Here is a 15449-nt window from a genome sequence, read left to right as displayed (position 1 = left end):
TTTATATCATGATACCTTTTGCTTTTTGTAAATGGCTCCACATATACAGTTGTATTGTCTTCATAAGTGTGCCTAGCAACCCTTTAATTTAAATAGGAGTTGAACAACTGTATCAAGAGAATCTAAAATCCAAAGTCTCTCTTGGTGGGTTCAAGCTTGGTTTCATTGGGGACCAACCACAGATTTATTAATCTCTTTCAAATTATTGCAGTCACAGATGATCAGAACTCATCCTCAGTGACCTATCTAAATTTTATGTAGATTTTTAAAATTTTACAACTCAGATTTAATATACGGAATGAATAATGTACAGATGTATAATGTGAAAAGAGCTGAAACAAGGGGAATCAAGCACCATTGCCAATGCCTAGCTCATTGAAAATTTTATAGATTTAATCTCATCCTTCTGGAAGAAAACATCAAAGGAGCAATTCAAGCTTAACTCTTTGGAGCTGAAGACTAGCTCAGTGGTAATATTTTAAATAAGTCTGGCCAGTTTTGAAAGTGTTACCTCACTGACACTTTAAGCTTTGCCACATTACATTCCTACCTTACGGCCAGTTCAGAAATCCAACCGGGTATTGTTCCAACCATCATTGTAAGACACCATTTTATATTGTATATTGTGAATTATTGGTTCCAAGCTGCTCAGATATATAAAAACATATACATCTCATACTTCTACCTTAAACTTTCCTGTTCCTGTCTTAATGAGTCTCTTTGGTCACTGCTGCTGCTCTCCTCTCATAAGATGTGTGAGCTCTAGTACATAAAGAAGATTGGATGGTCCAAACCCCAATCATGTTTGTGAGCACAAGCTCCATTGCTGGTTACATCACACAACTAATAAGAGTATAGACACTACTGGGGTGGGGATCAATTATTGTAAAGCTGATGCTTGTCTCTAAAGATTAGGACCCACATCCATTTAGGGCAAACTGCTGATAGCTGTCTTCCAGTACTATTACCTGAGCCAAACTTAGCTAAAACTACATTGGTGAAGGTTGATGTGGAAAGCTATCTACACAGATCAAATGCAGACATGTTCAATCCGTGTTAGTTCCAAAGATATGACAACATATTTATAGATTCCAAGGCCAGAAAGAACCACTCTCTGACCTCATGTATGGCACAGGCCGTAGAACTCCCCCCAAGAGACTTGTGAGCTAGAGTATATCTTTAAAAAATAATAATAATCCAACCTTGATTTAAAAATTGACAGCGATGGAGAATCCAGCATGACCCTTGGTAAATTCTTCCAATGGTGAATTACCCTCAGTGTTAAAAATGTGCACCTTATTTCCAGTCTGAATTTGTCTAGCGTCAACGTCTAGCAATTGGATCATGTTGTACCGTTATCTGCTAACTATTTAACTACAAACAGTGCATATGTAAATACATAAGCACTAAGAAACAGCACACAGTTTGTAGTTATGCATAAGCTGGGTCTAATATAGATTTGTCTGTACAGTTTTGAAGGCCTATCAAATACTGTATTTACTGAATTGCAGCAAAATACTGTAGTGGTAAAAAAAACAGCAGGAAAAGGTATGGAGAAAGTAGCCAAAGAATGAAAAAAATTGTCAGTTTTCTGTGCAGAGGTGAGAGTGGAAACTCAAAATGTATAAAATTCAAAGAAGCCATTGGACATGGCTTGGATTCTTTGAGGTACCCTAAAGTGTTTTTAAGAACTACATCACTTGTATGAAATTTGTAACTGAATTTGTAATAATGCAAAGTATTAACTATACTTTCACAGTTGGCTCAGTGAATAAACTTAAAGCAAAATTATCTTGCAAGCAATAGCAAAATAATATAATGTGGGACTATTTATTGGGTTATTCTATAGGTTTTGTCTCCAAAGCCCCAATGAGTTTGTATTGTCTGAGCATTTTTAGATGAGCTTTTGGGACCTGGAATACTTGTCTGAATAAAGTGGTATGCATTTTTCTATCTAGCAAACTGTTTGCTATTGTATAATGCTACACCTTGTGTAGTACTTAATTACATTTGGTCTCAAACCAATCACTGAGATCCAAACACCTTAATTTTTTTCTGGGTCAGAACATCATAATTTGCTACCAAAATTAAGATGCTATTTCAAATCTGTTTGGTAACACTTGAGAGTACAATGCACAGAGAATGACCTTCACTATTTTTAAAGGTTTGATGTATTGGCTAGGGTGTGGAGAGAAGTATACCAAGTAAGAAGGGTGTTTTTCATCTTTGCAGATTTTATGGGTGATTGACTAGACTAGAGAATTTGTAATACCTGCTACATAATTCATTTCAGTTACAGGTTCTGTGACCTATGAGAAAATTCTGTGGTTTTTGGTTTTTGTTTTGTTTTTTGCAGTCGTTTTTGGTACAGGAATATGTTGTGGCTTGAAAATTGTAGAGTACGCATCATATGTTGGCAGGATGTGCTGTAGCTTTTTGCCCAAATTGTGTCCAGAAATTGTTTTCAATACAGCGAGCCCCAGGAGGAGTATAATTGGCCTCTCTAATGATCAAAACTGAACATTGAATCTGTACATAATCTGTGTTAAGACAGCAGCAAAGGTCTAATCTTAAAACAACCTCTCTCCTCCATCCCCCCCAGTTCAGGATGACATCAGTAATTTTTCTCCCATAGAAAAATGGCCAGTGTGAATCATAAGCTTCCCTGTTTTTTTGCTGCTTTGAGCTTTTTATTCTTTTGCAGAAGCTATTCATTTTAAATGGACTTCCCACACAGACCTGGGCAGCCTCACTCATCTATATCTTGGCCTATTTGTTCATCTTTTGCTTCAACAGCTTTGTTCTGAGAGCTTTCCTTTTATTCAAAATATGTATCTTGGGTACTGTCAGGGGAGGACTTCTGGAAGGATTTCCCTTGGCATTATCAGAACAAGATTTTCCCATTTTAACAATCTTTTTTATCCATTTATTCACAGATTTCTCCTACTTCTAGCATCTACGAAAGTCCTCTGTTTCTTGAAAAATGATAGTTTCATACATTGCATAAAATGGGTAAACTAATTTGGAAGTACTCCTCACTTGTTTTATCCTTTATCTGGCCTCTATTACTGCTTTTGTCAGAAATAACTTCTGCTGCCAACAATTGTTTGCTTTTTAGGGAAAAAAAAACATTGCTAAGTAAATATTTCATATTCAAAAAGTTCTCCCCAAATATAACTCGATGATGATTTCTCTTATCGGTCATAATTATCTGTAAGCATTTCTGGAACACTTTTATCATACCCTGTAATGTATATTGTGCCACACCCAAATATCTAGTTTTGTTTTGGATCAGACTATGTATTATCAAGGGATATGCTAAACTAGTAAGACCCTGATCCATCATGTTATTGTAAGCATGTGCATAACTTCAAGCACCTGATTAATCCTGATATGTCTACTCTAGAATAAAAGACCTGTGACATAACTGTAGCTGGCCCAGGTCAGCTGACTGGGGCTTGGGTTGTAGGGCTAAACATGGCAGTGTAGACATTTGGGTTTGGTTTGGAGCCTGGGCTCAGGACCCCACCCACGCTTGAGGGGTCCCAGTGCTCAGGCTTCAGCCTGAGCCCAAACATCTGCACAGCAATCTCCCAGCCCTGCATAGACGTACCCGAAGAGATCAATGAGACTCTCAAGTGCTTAGTTACTCATATGCATAAGTGTCTTGCTGAAACAGGGCTTGAATTAATAATATAATGTGAAAACTGATAAATATTAATTAGCAATTCTATGGATTTCAGTTTAAGGTTTTCATAATTGAAATGAATGACTTTTTTTTTTTTTTCTAACTAGCACATTTTCTAACTCTTCACTGTTAGGTCTGTGAGCCGCAAATTTCTGCTCTGAACTTTTATGAAGTATGGGGAATGGAAGGCCCAAGATGGAGTTCCAGATCTAACTCCTATCTCTAGTTGTTGCTGAACATTGGTATTGTGGTTTTGCCTAAAGACTGCAGTTAGGTTGGGTCCCATTGAACTAGGCATTGTAGAGACACACAATGAATGACAGTCCCTGTCCCAAAGAGCATACAGTCAAAAAGACAAACCTAACAGGTCGACGATGTAAACGAGTGGGCATGGGAAGGGTTGGTGAGCCAGGGTAACAAACATAATAAAATCTGCAAGTTCTTAGTTGCTTGGTCAGTAGTTGTGAACACAGCTTTCTGCCTCCTTAGCCATTCTGTTGCACTTTACTGAATGTATTTTAAATTTGGTTCAGACTCTCAAAAGAGCTTAGCATGTTGGGTACTATGCTCTTTAGAAAATTTGGCCCATGTTACATATAGGGGATTGTTTTTTCCTGCATAGTTGTTGATTTATAGTAAGATAGTCTGTGTGAGCATCCATACAGGAAATGAGCACCGATTTAGAACACACTTACTTCAAATGTGATCTTACAACTAAGCTTTTCCTTTGTTTATTTAAAAAACCTCCTCCATTGGAATAAACTCCAGGATGGTGTACAAAGAATTTAGTGGTACATTGTAAACTATTTCAAAAGAAGATATAAATAGGGTGACCAGATGGCCCGATTTTATAGGGACAGTCCTGATATTTGGGTCTTTTTCTTATATAGATCCTTATAACTCCCCACCCCCGTCCTGATTTTTCACACTTGCTATCTGGTCACCCTAGATATAAAGGAAGATTCAGGAATGCAATACAGTATAAACCATTGCAAATAAAGGGCTTTATCATTGTGTTTGATTGAGTGGAAGTCGCTCTCCCCCAATGACTTCATGGAAAATTTCTATTTTAAAATGGGTCGTATTTAAAAACTGGCATGATATGGCCAAAAATATACATCTAGACTTGTAAATAGAAAATTGTCATCTCTTTAGCATTAACCTTAAGAAATTTGTGTTTGACCCCTGATTGTAATAAAATATTTTCTTACTATTGTACCAACACTATGCAAATTACAGAGCTACTTCAGGGCATCCTTTTAAATTTCATGTTGTTAATTTCCTTGCACAGTTTTCCTTATGTGGAGTTGTTCTTTCTGTGTAGTATAGCATGTAGCTCATGTTACCACTGTCACTGAAGATAATAAGCGTTGTGGGTTTTTCTTTGGTATTAGCTTTTGGAAGAGTGCTATGATGGGTTTATTACTTTCTTCCTTCTTGACAGATGTATATTTGTCTAACTGTATTTCTGATGGGCTAAATTTGCTGGCCCCAAACTGCTGGTAATTGGAAAAACTAATGATTTTTTTAAAAAAGAGTAGCTTAACGTATTAAATTTTCACTGAAGATTTCTTTGGCTATTTGTTTTTAGAGTCAACAGGTCAACTGTATTCTTTAATACTAAAAGCACAGAGATGAAAATCTTCTTGATGTTTCTTTAGCTCAGAAAGGAGAAAAGGAATCCCACATGTCTCAGGGTTGGCAAAAATTAAGTTCAAATTTCAGGTAATGTTCAGTAACAGACACAAATTTATGCCTACCCAACCTCTCTTCAGTTCTCGCCTTGGGAGATAAGTTTCTAACAGGCCATAATAATGGGCCTTTAAAAGTAATCAGGCACTCCTTGTTGCTAAATCCTTGTCAATGCTCCTCAACTCAGTCCCGATGCTGAAAAATTGTTCCTGCTTTAATGTTTACTAAGTGAACAACCCTCAGCACCAGTGCAGTCAACACAACAATGGGACTACCCAGGTTTCACTGAGAGCATAATTTGGCAAATAGAACCTTTACTATGTGTGTGTGAGAGGGAGAGAGAACCCAGCTTGACTCTCAGATCCAAGGCTGAATTTCAGGGCAGGCAGTTAAACTAGCAAACTGAGCATTTTCTATAAGGAATCACTGAGGCATAAGCAGTGGGTCCCCCACAAACCATCTTATTACTTCTAAGAATAAAATTTCACTTTTGCTGAAGATTTAAAGCAGTTTTGTGAGTTTCAGAGCTTCCAATTCTGAAAATGTGGCAGGTTTCCAGTAGTCTAGCAATTAATATTCCCAGTTGTTTCAGAAATATACAAATGATTGAAAAAAGAAAAGGAGGACTTGTGGCACCTTAGAGACTAACAAATTTATTTGAGCATAAGTTTTCGTGAGCTACAGCTCACTTCATCGGATGCATTGATTGAAATGTACTCTAAAAATGGAGAATAAACTGGAATTTTACAAATTTTACCAATGTCATCTTGAGGTGGTTCATTCTGTCTTGGTAAGGGGCAACTTACAAGCCTTAGTTTGAACAAGAATTCCTAGAACCACTCATTGGGATTAACAGGACAAACCATCTTACTCAGGAAACATCTTAAAGTATATTGAATATTACACTTCAAATATAAGTACTTCCAATTTACAAGATCCTTGTGACTTGTCACTTAAGTCAGGGTCCCTCTAACCCAGAATCTGTTACCTTTCCCAAACAGTATTCCCATTAGCACAACCTCCTCAAAGATATCTATCTAAATTGCCCTGACCATCTCTCACTATCCCCAGGAACTGTTAAAGATTATGCATTAGCTCCAGTCTGGGCCATCTTCTGTTTTCTGGGCAACTCTGGCCTGGTCCCACTCTTCCCTAGACAGTTGTAGTTCATGGCTCGACTCATTACTGCTGTGGCTACCTTGGTAGCATTTTAGGCAAATCAAGCCAACATCAGTCTGCTTACCTCGGGTTTCCCACTAGATGTTGTTAAGTTGGATAGACTCCTGGGCACATTACAATAAATTCACTCATTTGAAAACTTGTTAACACATGAATAATCGTTTAAGAAAGATGTGGAGCACTGCACAATTACAAATATGGGGAAATCTATAGTAAAGGTCCAGGGTGTATGGATATGTAGCCAGCTTTTCCAGTCTTCTTCTTGTCTGCGAGGAAGCCTGTGCACGCCATTTATAGACAGCTCCTCCATTTGGACATCCATGGAAATGTACATGTTTGTCTACATTATTCCATGGATTCTTGCTGATGGCAGGTTATGCTACTTAGAGATTTTTTTTAATTTACTGTCCGTTTTCTGTGACAAATTATTTTGATTTTTGCAGGATAACATACCATACATTGTATTTTGGCATGGTTGTGACTCCTCCCATATTTCCCCAGAAAATACTTTAAGAGTGGCTATAGCGTAGGCATATCCGCAGTATCTGAAATAGAAAGAATGGAATTTGGAGGCAAACTTTATAGCGAGCTGATATGTTTTTCAACACAAAAGGAGTGGTGGAAACATATTGCACTTAACTAAAAGAAATTTGAGGCATGAATCGGAAAAGAATTTGGCTCAGTCCCCTGTAGCTAACTGTATTGGGTCTGTAGAATTAACCAGAGTCAAGGTAGGAAAAGCTTATTTTTGTCAATAAAGCAAGAAAGAGAGCTCCAAATATGCTTAAGGAACATATATCATATTGAGTTAAAAGGTGCTAATTTTAGTCACCTTCATAAACAAAACCACACTTAAGCTTACAGCTTTTCTTTCTTTGCATGTTTTTTCAAATTTTTTGTTTTCCATTACATTCCAGAGTATTCAAACTTCGTTTTATTTTACAATAATTGTCCTGAGCTGATGTCACGCTCATAATTAGTATGATCTATATAGTCTAGTATATTTATTATGTAGCACTTGTAGAACATCATACATCTTCAGCGTGCTTTATGTATATTAACTAATCACAGCACCTAGATAAGGAAATTTGTAGCTGGAGAAACTGATAGAGATATTAAATGACTGCAGAGTCACACAGCAGTAAGTGGCAAACAGAACTAGAACTTCAGAGTCTCGGATCACTAGTCCTGATCAAATTCCTTTAGACCATGCTTTCTCTGAATTACCCTTCAGCTTTGCTCCTAGTAGATGTACGCTAAAAAGAATTGCCATCATCCTAGCTACCATCCTAACTAAAAGCCACAAACTTTTGTATGATATTCTCTTCTTTAAAGTTTGCCCTTTGCCCTTCTGCTGTAGTTGGCATAGGAGGGGACCTTTGGGAGATCACCGCTTGCCAAAGTGGGTTATAAAATTTACGTGGAGTTAGCCTCCTTTCTCCAGAAAAGAGAAAAGGTGTGTTTAATGCAGGCTCTTTCTTACAGACTGTGCAGTTTTGTTTCCTTCACTAGCACTGATTGAAATTACATGAAACTTGCTCTTTTAAAAATGTATTTATCAAATAAATTCATTCAAATGTCAAGAAGATTTATTTATTTAACTTTTATTTTCTAGTTGGGGAATGGCGGTCAACGTGTATTCTACCTCTATAACCCAAGAGACTATGAGCAGACATGACATCATTGCATGGGTTAATGACATAGTAGCTTTAAACTACACAAAAGTCGAACAACTTTGTTCAGGTAAGATATTATTTTAAAATACTGTATATTCATAAAATGTTTGAACCTAAAAATCTGATTTGATGAAAATGTATACCTCTAATGCCTTCTGTGTCAGAGGATAGCTCTCTTGAGGGAAGACAGTCTGAAGAATATATCCAACCATGTGTTTTGTGTAGCTGAGTTAAAAATAACTTATGGAAGGATAAGGTTGTTTGGGGAAGCAAAATGAATGCAGAACATGAAGAGTCTAGATAAAGCTGCAGATAAAATCTAGAATAAATATGATGATTAAGCAGCAAAGGAAAGGAATGCAATAGAGAGTGTCTGTATTAAATGTATAGTACAGATACTGAAGAAAGCTTTGGTGCAAAACTGGGAATTATATTATCTGAAAAGTGACAACCTTAGTGAAAGCAACATTATACACTAATGCAGTGGTGGGTACCCAGATGAATAAAATACGCCAAGGGTTATTCAGCAGTGGTAAGTGTCCTGAAATCCTTGTTGGAGGGCACACAAAGAAATCACAGAAAAGTGGTGATGTGAAATGAAGTGGGACATAGTCGGTTTGAAGAAAGCATCATTTAACTGCTGCAAGGTGTTCCTAAAGTGTGCCAGGCACATCTGCTTATTTCCACTGCATCTATGACAGGCCCTTGCTGTAGGCAATGCAGTCAATGAGATCTAGGAATAGAGAAGATGTTTTGAGGAACTCCATGATTTAATAAAAGTAGAGGTTGCAAGCTGTCTATAAAACAGCAGGTTCTGTAACTAGGTGGCAGCTAGGAAAGTGGAAGTTATGGGCAGTGAGCGGTGTCACTTGCATCATGGCTTCTGTTTGTAGTTTTTCAAAATGAAAAGTGTTTCTGTGAAGGAGATCTAATAAGATCATTGCTCCAAATTCTTTACCTGGCATGCTGTGACTTCATATCTGCTAAGACAGTGCTTTGGGGGTTCAGGACAACTGAATCCATGTAACCACTTCATCAAAAATTAGATCTGTTGACCAAGTTGAAATTTTATTGTAAGAATGATCCATGTTAGATATTTGATTTTTACTTACCACTTCTTCTGTAGATGTCTGTCTCAGTCAGATTTTCATGAAAGATACGGTAAATCGTGTCCTCCAAAATGCTAGCTTACTGGGTACTGGAACAAATGATTGAACAATTGTTTTGTAAGTACCTAGAGGATAATAGGATTATAAGTAATAGCCAGTATGGATTTGTCAAGAACCTCTGACAGGATTATTAGCCCAGTGGATTGGAGGGGGGGGGGAAGGGAAGGGAAAGATCCAGGCCTGATATAGCTTGATTTTAGTAAGGCTTTGACAGAGTCCCACGTGACATTGTCATAAGCAAAGTAAGGAAATGTGGTGTAGATAGAATTACCATAAGGTGATGCATAATTGAGTGGAAGACCATACTCAGAGTAATGATCAAGGGTTCACTCTCAAACTGGGGTGATGTTATCTAATGGGGTCCCGCAGAGGTCTATCTTGGGTCATGAACTAGTCAATATTTTTCTTAATGCCTTGGATGATGAAGTGGAGGGTATAGTTATAAAATTTGTTAGTGACACCAAGCTGAGAGGCATTGCAAGCACTTGGTAGGATGAGATTAGTCCAACAATCAACAAGATGAAATTCAGTGACGACAAGTGCAAAGAACTACACTTAAGAAAAAAAAAAATCAAATCCCCAACTACAAAATGGGGGAATAACTGGGTAGGCAGTAGTACCTTTGAAAAGAATCTGGAGGTTACAGTGGATCACAAATTGAGTGAGTCAACAATGTGATGCAATTGTGAAAAAAGCTAGGCTAGTTCTGGAGTTTATTGATAGGAGGGTTGAATGTAAGACATGGGAGGTAACTGTCCCACTGTTCTTGGCAGTGGTGAGGCCTTAGCTGGAGTACTATGTCCATTCTGGGAACCATGCTTTAAGAAAGATGTGGACAAACTGGGGAGAGTCCAGAGGGAAGAGTAACAAAAATAAAAGGTTAGAAAATATGACCTCTGAGGAAAGCTTTAAAAAACTAAGCATGTTTAGTCTTGAGGAGGACTTGATAAGTGTACAAATATGTTAAGGGCTGCTACAAAGAGGATGGCGATCAGTTGCTCTTCATGTATACTGAAGGTAGGACAAGAAGTAATTGGCTTAATTTGCAGCAAGGGAGATTTAGGGTAGATATTAAGGAAACTTTCCAACTGTAAGGATAGTTAAGCTCTGGAATATGCTTCCAAGAGATGTGGAATCCTCGACATTGAAGGTTTTTAAGAATAGGTTGTACAATGCCTAACAGGGATGGTCTAGATATACGTGGCAGCGGGGTAGACAAGATGACCTCAAGAGCTCACAGCCCTACATTTCTGTGATTCTAAATTATCTGAATATAAGCTCCACAGAGCAGTCAAAACAATCCAAAACTGATATGAAGGAACAACCCACCCACTTGCAGAAATCTGTCCTCTTTCCATACATAAGCAAATTTCACTACAAGACTTGTGAAAGTCGTGTTGATACAGTACAGGTCAGTGTAACTAATATAGCTGCTAAACATAAGATGACTAGTTTAAAATATTGCATCATAGCATGTTTTTGCTGAACCGAGATCATCTTGGGTTGGTTTTATTTGTGAGTGTCTAGTTGAAGCAAAAACACTACACCTAGCTGGTGTTTTAATTAAATCATTTATCTGAGTATTGGTTTTGGCAAATTGTTTCAAAGTATTGGCATCTAAACATATAATATGATGCAATAAGGTACATGAGGATAGACACCTTCTCCCACAACTACCAGCATTTTTCACGATTTAAAACAAGAAGCATGGTGGACAGGATGAGCTATTGATTTGTTCCTGTATGACTATTCAAATGCTTCTGAAATGTCTAAAGTTAAGCTTCGAAGCTAATACCCCATCATCTCGAATGTTTGCAGACTTAAATAAAAACTTTCATGATATAATTCCATAACCAAAAAGGAAAAATAGTTGATAAAAAAACTTAAATGTGGAGAATGCAGTGAAAGTTAGAGATCTTAAATCTCTAAATCTGGATTGTCCATAGTTGACAGGAAAAATGCTATGAATTCATTGTCTTGTTTTATTACATGAGACGTTCTCATAGGACCTCTTTCTGTGTCTTCAAGCAAGGATTTTAGGATGTATCATGGGAGGAACTGAAAAAAGGCTGCTTTATCAGAGTTCTCATTCCCACCTTTTCTGTACTTAGTATTAAATGAAATCTAGGATTGTATTAACTTTCAGATTCTATCTTTGTATATTTTTTCCATTCTCCCATGTTATTTTTATAGTCAAACGTTGGTAGACCAAATTGCTTTACATTTATTTACCAATTCAATTTGAGATTTTAGCTTTATATTTTTTTTCTCAGGCATTCTTATTCTACTCCCTAAATGCTCCAATCCAGAATCCAATCAAGGTTTCAATCTTGCAATTTTGGTGTGAGAGTGTGTCCAAGTTTCTACAGGTTTCAGAGTAACAGCCGTGTTAGTCTGTATTCGCAAAAAGAAAAGGAGTACTTGTAGCACCTTAGAGACTAACCAATTTATTTGAGCATAAGCTTTCGTGAGCTACAGCTCACTTCATCGGATGCATACTGTGGAAAATACAGAAGATGTTTGTTTTTATTCACACAAATCATGAAAAAATGGGTGTTTATCACTACAAATGGTTTTCTCTCCCCCCACCCCACTTTCCTGCTGGTAATAGCTTATGTAAAGTGACCACTCTCCTTACAATGTGTATGATAATCAAGGTGGGCCATTTCCAGCACAAATCCAGGTTTTCTCCCCCCCCCCTCCCCCCCCCCCCACGCACAAAGTTTCTACAGTCGAAAAAGATCTCAGTGTCTGAAATATTGACACTGATACAGGTTCTTGCAAACAGTTTTCATAATGTGGACCACAGCAGTCTGATAGACACTTCCCTTGCCATTTTTGATTTCACAGACCCGTCTCCCTGTCCCCTCCTCCACCCATGTTATTAAAGAAAATTCCTATGGCAGCTACAGTGATTGTTTACATGGCAAAGTAATATTAAGGAAGCACTTGCTGTATTTTTTTTAGTTGTCTTTTAATGCAGTTTAGCAGATGCAAGCAAGGAGGCAAGCTAGCACCCTGTGACCAGCGAGCTGTCTGTGGACCACCAGCAAGGGCTGCATGGACCACAGTTTGAGAACAGCTGATCTAATTCATTCATTCTAGCATTATTTTGGCCATCGTTCCTTAATGCATTTGCAGCCTTCATGCAGTTTAACATTAGTTTCCATAAAATATGAACATTTCTGGAAGACTTCAAAGGGAAGGAGGATGTGGGAAACTTTGTAACACTTGGAAGCATTTCACAGTATTCTAGTGAGTTACAGAGCGACTAAGATAACTGGATTTTATCTCCTAATAAAAAACTGTAAGGGTGTTTTGCTTTCTTTAATAATATTAATAATAATTAATAATAAAAAAGCATTACGTTTTGTAATGCAGTCTTATGCATTTTCAATTTGTGCTCATTTTTGGCAGCAAGAAGCAATCCAAATGCCAGAAAAAGCTAACTACAGGGTCAAATTAAAAAAAAAAAAAAAAGGAAAAATCATCGACTGTTTGAGTGCAAAACACTAAAGCCCCGTTTTGTAGAATGATGAACATCCTTGGCTCCCACTGATGCCAGCTGAAATGATGGCACTCAGGTCCTGCACACACTGGAGTAAAGCATATACTTCAGAGACAGTTTTAAACATTTTGAGTATAAAGGAAAAACAATAGGATGACACTGTGCCTTAAGGTACACTTTTGAGTTCTAAATAAATATTGCAGTGAAAAGCTTCAGGTGACCATTTTTAATGGAAGGAAGAACAGCTAAGGCCACTGGATTCTTTCTTCATTTTTCATTGCTGTTAAGTAGTTAAGTAGTGACATTAAGAGCGTATGTACTATAGGGAGACGAGTTTGTTTCCCAGTAGCTGGTTAGATGAATAGAGCTAGGATGAGAAGCAGCAAAGGAAGAGGCTGCTTTTACAGTTGCACAGTATTTGTATTCATCTTGAGTCTTGGCTGTGTTTTTGTCCTTGCTAAGTAGGTCGAGTGCAGTGTAGTGTCCCCTGTGCTTTCAGAATGCCTGCTGTAGTAGTGATGTGCCAAAAGGACTGGGTTATGGATTAATTCAGCCCTGGAGAATCTAAATTTAGTCTGCAGCTCTGATAATTTAGCTTTGACAACTTAGACAAGGAACACTCTCCAAAATATAAAAGCCTTGGAATTATCTTAACTTTGGGTGGTGGTGGGGGGGAGGGTATTTAGTCATTCTTGGTCTCTAGCCAAAAAGGTTGAATTGGTTTTGCATTTGATTGTTGAGCTGAATATGAAAATGTGTATCTTCAACTGCATGTGTCATTATAGCATGTCAATCTACTGTCATAATGTTCTCCTAAGGATCTAGAGCACTGTAACTGTCATTCCTCTATACCAAACAAAAAAACCTAACTGGTTTTAATGCACTGGGATCCCTAGATGTAGCAGCCTTATTTCTAAGTTACATTAGTTCAAATAGAAGGCCAACTCCATTGTCATACTTTTCCCAAGGGTCAAGTTATTTTTGTAATGAGTAAAAATAGGTTTTAAATAAGAATTATATCTAATCTGTCTTGACTAAAATTGTTTTTCCTCCATGGTGTAAGCACAGTTGATTGAGTTTTTTTGTTTTAAGATCGTTTGTGAATGTATTGCTGTGGTATTGGAATGTTTTTTCTAAATGAGTCATGCAAGGCTATATGAAAATAGAGAGGACTTGTATATAAATGAATTATATATGTATGTATACGTGTGTGTATAAAATAGGTAATTCTCTACCTTGTCTTTAGTGAATGCCAGACCACATTTTAAAGCCAACACACAGTTTGACATTTGGAATTTTTATACCATGGCACTTGTCTTCACTATGGTATCTGCAAAGTCTTGATCAGGAAACTTATTTCAAGTGATGAATAGTTCGGTTAATATGCGTTTTCTTTGCTTGACTGTTGATATAAGTCCCTTCCACTCTGAGGACATTTCTCGTCACATTGCAGATACAATTGTTGGTACTCAAACTGTTTGCTTTGTCCATGGATGCAGAGTAACATCTGACTAGGACAAAAATTAGGTCATTACAGCGAGGGTCACTTCTGGAGGTTTTGGATGTGTTGGGAGAATTTCATGCTGCCTTCTGTACTTTGGATCTTTGTCTCTCCTGACTTGTGGAGTCCAGTGGGGAAGAACTAGATCCTCCATCTCCTTTGAGTAGGGCAGGATGCCAGTTGCTTTAAAAGAAGTACATGTTGGTCCTCTGTTCAAAGAAAATCTCTTGCCACTGACAATCCATCCAACTATTACCATGTGTTTTCAGCATAATACTCAACTTTATATTTCTCATGCCGCCCACAGGGGGCTGCTGAATGTTGTTCTCCTTGTGTCTGGAACCATACTACTTGAGACAGCCTTTCCCCCAGAGGTTATTTTGCCACAATGGAACATCAGTGGAGGTGCTTGAACTAAAGCTCCTTCAGTGTTAACATAAAGGGACGTGTCAGCCAGGCTCTTCTGTGGGGAAACCTCAACTTTAGAATCTACTCCCCTAATACTTGCTTTGGTCTGATGCACACAAATGTGTTTACCTTCAGAGCATGCTGTAAAGACCATGTTTGAGCAGAGCCCTAGCGTAAATTAATGTTCATGAAAAACGCATCACGGACCGTTAAATCTGGTCTGCCCCCGTGAAATCTGGTGTGTTGTGTGCTTTTAGCCTATACTATACAGATTTCATGGGGGAGATCAGCATTTCTCAAATTGGGGATCCTGACCCAAAAGAGTTGCAGGGGGGGTCACAAGGTTATTTTAGGGGGGGTTGCAGTATTGCCACCCTTACTTCTGCGCTGCCATCAGAGCTGGGCGGCCAGAGAGAGGTGGCTGTTGACTGAGGGCCCAGCTCTGCAGACAGCAGCACACAAGTAAGGGTGGCAATACCATACTATGTCATCCTTACTTCTGCGCTGCTGCTGGCAGTTGGTCTGCCTTCAGAGCTGGGCTCCTGGCTAGCAGGCACCGCTCTCCAGCTACCCAGCTCTGAAGGCAGAGCCGCCACCAGCAGCAGCGCAGAAGTAAGGGTATCAGTAC

The 15449-nt window shown here is 38.2% G+C and overlaps 1 protein-coding gene across 3 annotated transcripts in view; it reads left to right on the top strand.

The window, feature by feature from the left end:
• Window positions 1-15449, top strand: part of MAPRE2 (microtubule associated protein RP/EB family member 2) — a 155409-nt gene that overhangs the window by 83821 nt on the left and 56139 nt on the right. For all 3 annotated transcript variants that reach the window (XM_027821252.3, XM_043539651.1, XM_007058782.4), the window contains one exon: window positions 8175-8302. In XM_027821252.3, coding sequence (XP_027677053.1) covers window positions 8182-8302 — 121 coding nt within the window. In that variant the 5' untranslated portion in view covers window positions 8175-8181. The remainder of the gene's footprint in view (window positions 1-8174; window positions 8303-15449) is intronic.

This window comes from Chelonia mydas, chromosome 2, assembly GCF_015237465.2.
Source record: "Chelonia mydas isolate rCheMyd1 chromosome 2, rCheMyd1.pri.v2, whole genome shotgun sequence".
Taxonomy (NCBI): domain Eukaryota; kingdom Metazoa; phylum Chordata; order Testudines; family Cheloniidae; genus Chelonia; species Chelonia mydas.
This window is presented reverse-complemented; position numbering and strand designations above follow the sequence as displayed.